Here is a 6,000-nt window from a genome sequence, read left to right as displayed (position 1 = left end):
TTTCAAAAGGGTCTTCCATCAGAGAGACACCTTGCCACAAATTACAGTGAAGAAAACAAAACCCTCATGCACAGACGTATTAACAGGCCAGAGAGAAATGGAGCCACTAGGATTCACACAAGCAGAGAGCCAGGCAACAAAGGCCATCAGTGATCCGGAGGCTCTGGGTTGCTTTTCCACGTGCAGAGAATAAAAGGTAGGAAAGGAAAAGGTAGCACTCCTCAGCGTAAGAGTCTAGTCCCCCAACGCAGAGCCGAGTTTTTCAGGGTTGCTCTCATTTCTGTCATTTCTCCCAAGGCACCTAAATCAGCCTGAGTGTCCCAGTGAATCCTACCTTCATGTTCCTTCTCAGTGGTCCCCACTTTCTTGATCTTCCTGGGAGATTTCATAAAGAGGGGAAAGATGGTTCGTAAGCCAAGAATGTCGACAAACTTATGGCAGTTGTCTGTGCCCTCGGGGCCAATCATGGCATGGTCCAGCACCTTCAGGGCGCTGCTCCTCGAGATCTTCTTTTCTCTGGGAACAAAAGAAGTTTCAGATAAGGCATTTCATAGGGATGTTCTAGCCTTTTTTAAAAAGTGTATTTATGACAGTACTTACTATAATGAAAAAAATAAAGAAAAAAACAATTTAAATATCCACCAATGAGAAAATGATTACATTATGGTATACCTACATGGACTACTAACACTTGTGAAAAATTAGGAGAGTTTGTAATAATATGAACAACTCCTCAAGGTCAGAATGATAAACACAAAAGATAATACATTCAAAATTCTATATGAAGCCATTACCTCAATTATATAAAAAATATGCATTAAAACTGGCAAAAAATGGATCAAATTGCTTATATGGGTTATTTCGAGGTGGAGTAATTATGGATTGCCTATTATTCCTTTGTCTTTCTTTCTAACAGCTTTATCAATATATAATTCACATACCATGCAATTCAGCCATTAAAAAATGCACAATTGGCCCTGGCTGGTGTGGCTCAGTGGACTGAGCACTGGCCTGCGAACCAAAGGGTCACTGGTTTGAGTCCCAGTCCAGGCACATGCCTGGGTTGCAGGCCAGGGCCCTAGTAAGGGGCACATGAGAGGCAACCACACATTGATGTTTCTCTCCCTCTCTTTCTCCCTCCTTTCCCCTTTCTCTAAAAATAAATAAATAAAATCTTTTAAAAAACCTGAATGGAAATGGTGAAGATGAACATCCTTGTCTTGTTGCTGATCTCAGGGTAAAACATTTAGTCTTCCACCATTAAGTATGATATTAGCTGTAGATTTTTTTAGATGCTTTATATCAAAGGGTGGAGAAGTTCCCTTCTATTCCTAGTTTAAGTATTTTTCATCATGAAAGGTGTTGGATTTTTGTCAAATGCTTTTTCTGCGTCTTATTATTCCTTTTTTCTACTTTTCAGTGTTTTTCATTTTTCCAGAATGAATGCTCAATACTTTTAGAATTAGAAAAGATAAACTATTTTCAAGAAAACACAAAGGAGATTTTCTCTCTTGAATCCATAGGTCACAGAATAATCCTGCCACTGGCTACTACTCTTGAAGATACTTCTGAAAGGAGTATCATTTTCTGTAACCTTACACTGTCTTCTTTAACACGCTATGAGGCAGAGCGGAGCAAGTCGGTCAGCCCACATTTTTAGTACAGCTGCTGAGTCAGCCACCCGAGCCAATGTTCAGTGTTTACTGAGCACTTGGTATTGTGGTGGGCAAAACAGAAAAACAAAACTGAAGACCTGTCTTCTGCTTTCAAAACCATTTAATCTATTCAGGTAGACTAAACACGAAATAATCAGGGAAAAGTGAAAGTCAGTATATAGCCCCCCTACGCATTATTTAATCTACGAAGTATTTAATAAATACGTCTTAAGAAGAGAAAATAAATAAATAAATAAATAAATAAATAAGTCTTGTGAACAGGACATACCAAGTCTCAGTTCTTATGGAGCTTAATTGTAACTGCAGGAGACACATGGAAAATCAAGATACTTGATAGTGGTTAAGGGTCATGGAAACAAAGCAGTGTGAAAGAATGACTGGGGAGAATAGGTTAGGTAACTGAGGAAGGCCTCTTTAGGGGTAACATTTGTATTGAGAGCTGGGTGAGATGGATGTACATTTTAGGGGCAAAACATTAAAAGCAGAGGGAAGAGCCAAGTACAGGGGCTCTGAGGTGAAAATGAGCTGGCATGATCAAGAAACAGACAAACGGCTGGCATGTTTGAAGCAGGCCCCGGAGCAGTGTTTGGCTTAGATCCGAGACAGAAACGAGGGCTATGTCGAAGGCCGTGCCTCCTAGTCTTGTAGGACACAATAAGGCCTCCAACTAAAGAACTGATTCTAGGAGTTAAGAAGATACAGTTCAGCATGTTTGTTCTGAGACTATTACGTGTTAGTTACTCGAGAGAGACAGAGAGAATATATGGATTTGGGGGAGTCGGGGAAAAGACAGATACATATGTAACTATTTGAAAGGCAAGGTGAGAAAGGAAGGGGTTGAGTACAGGCTACTCATCAGCAAATCTTGGACAAGAAAATCTATCAGCTTGAGAAAAAAGCCAGGCTAAGAGGTTAAAATTATTATTTTTAATAATATGGACAATTTAATCATATATTTAGGATTTAATCATATATTTAATCATATATATTTAATCATATATTTAGGATTTCATGAAGTCAGAAGAGACTAAAGATAAAAAAAAGGGGAGAACTAATAGACAGAGTGAGGTGACTGTCAGGCGATGGAAGGGCAAGGCTGACCAAGAAAGTGGGGAGGCAACCAGCCGTTATATTGATGTTACTCTCCTCTCTTTCTCCTCCCTTTCCCTCTCTCTAAAAATAAATAAAACGTTTTTTTAAAAAGGTGGTGATAACATAAACCAAAGCCCTTCATCCAATTTCCTACATGAAAGCTGAAGAAAGAGAATCAGAAACATCCTTTTGAACGGCGTTTTGTGGAGGGAACACTATTAAAACGCTGCACTATTCAAGTGCTAACAACGACAAGGCATGTGGTCCTGGGTCCGACTAGCCGGCCAGGATCGGGGCCCAGGGAGTGACGGGAAGGAGAGTGGGTACGAAGCTGGCCAACAGTACTGCGCGGTGCACGACCATCCCTGTTTACCTGAGACGGTTTCATTTTTAGCACTGAAAGTAGCACATCCTAGGAAATCCCTCAGTTCTGGGTAAACGGAGACCGCTGGTCAGCCCACTTGGTGCCGCCCTCCAACACCAAGGATGTATTGTGGATATTCCTACCCTGGTCCCCTTGCTGTGGGATCGATCAAACGATCCACCGATACTCACATATGACTTTCAATCCAGCTACTAAGTTTAAAAAAAAAAAAGGCCACTTCTGAGCCCGTCTTCCTGCAACACGCTCTACATGAGCTGGGAAGAACCACAGGCTCCCTGTCTTCAAGCAACTGAAGGACAAGTAAATAACAAACTTCAAAAGCTTGAAGCAGTGAGAATGAAGACGGAGGAGGTGAGAAGTAGAGATAATTAACTTTATCCCAGGGAAGTCAGTGTAGGTGTCAAGTGGAAGGTGATATCTGAGCTGCGTCTAAAGAAAGATCCGCCAGGCAGAGAAGAGAAGTCGTTTTGAGACTGGCGGTGGAAGACAGCTGAGAGGCGGGCAAGGACAGGCTGCGGCCGGCCCTAGACGGGCTGCCAGGTGACCTGGACTCCAGGCCACAGATGTCAAGACGCCATGCAGTGTTTAAGGAAAGGAGGGTGCTAGATGGGTACACTTCAGACAGCTCAGTCTGGCAGCGCTGTGATGAAGGGTCATAGAGCTCTGGGTAGGGAGGACAGTGACAACAGTGTAAGGGAAAAATGACAAAGGGCTCTGACTATGGTGGTGGTGGTATAAAAAAGGCGTATTTATGAGACATAAAGTCTTAAATATCAGGGGCAGGGTAAATAAGGCTCCAAATTCAACAGGAAAGGTTTCTGCAACATAAAATTCTAACAGGAAACTAGATAGAAAATATATACTTGCTTTTACTTCTGCTGGATTTAAGCAACCTACTTTATAAACTTGGATTTACAGAGGTATGCCTAGGGCAGATAATCACGTGAACAGAAATTAGGGAACTGAGATAAATATATCCTCACTGTTTAGATACTCAGGAAAAAGTGTCTTGGAATGAATGACGGCCACATAACAGGAGCCTTCAGTTCCCATGCAGCACGCATTCCAACCGAACACAAAAACCATGCACTTGTTGAAAATCCTGCAGCCAGAGAACTCTGGTTTAGCCGAGTCTTTTTTTCTTGCCTAAGCAAATTCAACAAACAAAAGGTTTAAAAGTAAAACCCTTCTTCAGGTAGGCAGTGTAAGATGCGTTTAAAGGGGGGCAGTAATTGCGTATTGATCACCATTTAGGCAAGCCACATGGAGGTGAACTTTGGAATATTCATCGGGCTTAAATTCAGGCTTTTAGCAATCAATAGCTGACTTTCTTGGGCTGACATCATTTGAAATATTTATTCTACTGCAGGACAAGTAGTTTATCTTAGTCTTGTCTGGGTTCATCGGATTGTCGATCACGCCAGGACCGACGTGAGGGTCCTTAAAGCCTCCATAAAAGTGGGTGACTGTGGAAAATGACTGGGCGTCTCTGCTCCCTATTCTGCTGAAGTGAACCTTCTGATGGGGGGGGATGGTAAGTTTCCATTCTTGCTTTAATTAGCTTATTCTTTATTATACGAAAACATTTTTGCAATAAACATGCATTCGGAGTGTAATTTTCTGTTCACTTGTTGTTTCATCAAATATTTATGAGGTACCTAACAGGTGCCAGATATTAAGGTGAGGAGGCAGAGACAGGCACAGCTCACGCTTCTGAGGAGCCCAGTTCACAGGGGGGACGTGTATGCAGAAAATGGATAGACTGAGAATAGCCACACACTATGCCATGTGGAGGTTATAAAAAGTAGATTGTGAACATGGGAAGGGGGGCCGACCCTGTCTGAGTTGGGGAGGCCTCACAAGGACATGATGCATGAACCAAGATTCACTGAAGGTCTTTCCTGTACAAGCAAAAAGGGAGGGGGTGTTTCAAGCAGAAGGGAACAGTGGCTCATGCGAAGACACGAGGAACATTCAGGAAGTGACGCTGGGTAGCGCTACAAGAGAGGGTAAGAGGGGCAGTGCCAAAGCAGAGAGCCCACTCATCCCACGCACTAGAAAGATCACACTTGCCACAGTGGGATGGACAGTATCGGGGGCGAGGGGGTACAGAGAAGCAGAAGAAAGAGAGAAGATCTATGAAGGGCAGAGAGACTGGTAAAAAAGGCAAGGTAGCAGCAAACTAGGAGTGAAAAGGTTTGAGTTCGTACTGAACCCAAGGTGCCTGTGAGACACAGCAGTAACGCCCAACTTAGACTTACGCGTCTGAAGTCCAGAAATGAGATTAAAAATGGAGAAATGTGGAAGAATCATTAAATCTATAGGAAGTAACCATGAATCAATGGTATGAAGAAAACTACTGCAAGAGGGTAGAGAAAGTAGGTACAAGAGAGAGATGGAACCCTGGAGGAAACTTATTCAAAACAAGGAAAAGTCAGGTCATTCCCTGCCCGGCCAAAAGAGACTGAGGAAGGAGAAAAATGTGACAGGCACTCTATCGAAAGACACTGTGAGCCATAAACTAATCCTGGCTAGAAACCTGAGTAGGGTATGTGAGACCAGTTTTGCTTGCAGTACAAAGTAAACAATAAAGTTCACTTTCTTTCTAGCTTCCAAATTATAAGATCACTTTCTAGGATCCAGCATTTCTACAAATTAGGCAGACCAGCATGACCAAGTTCATAGTCGCTCTCAGACCACAGTGCCAACGAACGCAGGAGTTCCGGGAGACGCTAAGGGGCACTCCATCAGTAGAACAGAACGATGGTGGTCTTCGTGTTGCTAGACACGCTTTTTGAATTTTCCATTTCTATTCGCATCCATGTTTCACAAACAATGGTACCAACA

At 42.6% G+C, this 6,000-nt stretch overlaps 1 protein-coding gene across 1 annotated transcript in view; it reads right to left on the bottom strand.

Annotated features, from left to right (window-relative positions):
* The window catches only part of CTNNBL1 (catenin beta like 1), a 150,775-nt gene that overhangs the window by 55,927 nt on the left and 88,848 nt on the right, over positions 1-6,000 (bottom strand). Inside the window, exon 11 of the mRNA XM_053671149.1 lies at positions 335-516. Coding sequence (XP_053527124.1) covers positions 335-516 — 182 coding nt within the window. The remainder of the gene's footprint in view (positions 1-334; positions 517-6,000) is intronic.

This window comes from Artibeus jamaicensis, unplaced genomic scaffold (genome assembly GCF_021234435.1).
Source record: "Artibeus jamaicensis isolate MK-2021 breed Jamaican fruit bat unplaced genomic scaffold, CSHL_Jam_final contig_685, whole genome shotgun sequence".
Classification (NCBI taxonomy): Eukaryota; Metazoa; Chordata; class Mammalia; order Chiroptera; family Phyllostomidae; genus Artibeus; species Artibeus jamaicensis.
This window is presented reverse-complemented; position numbering and strand designations above follow the sequence as displayed.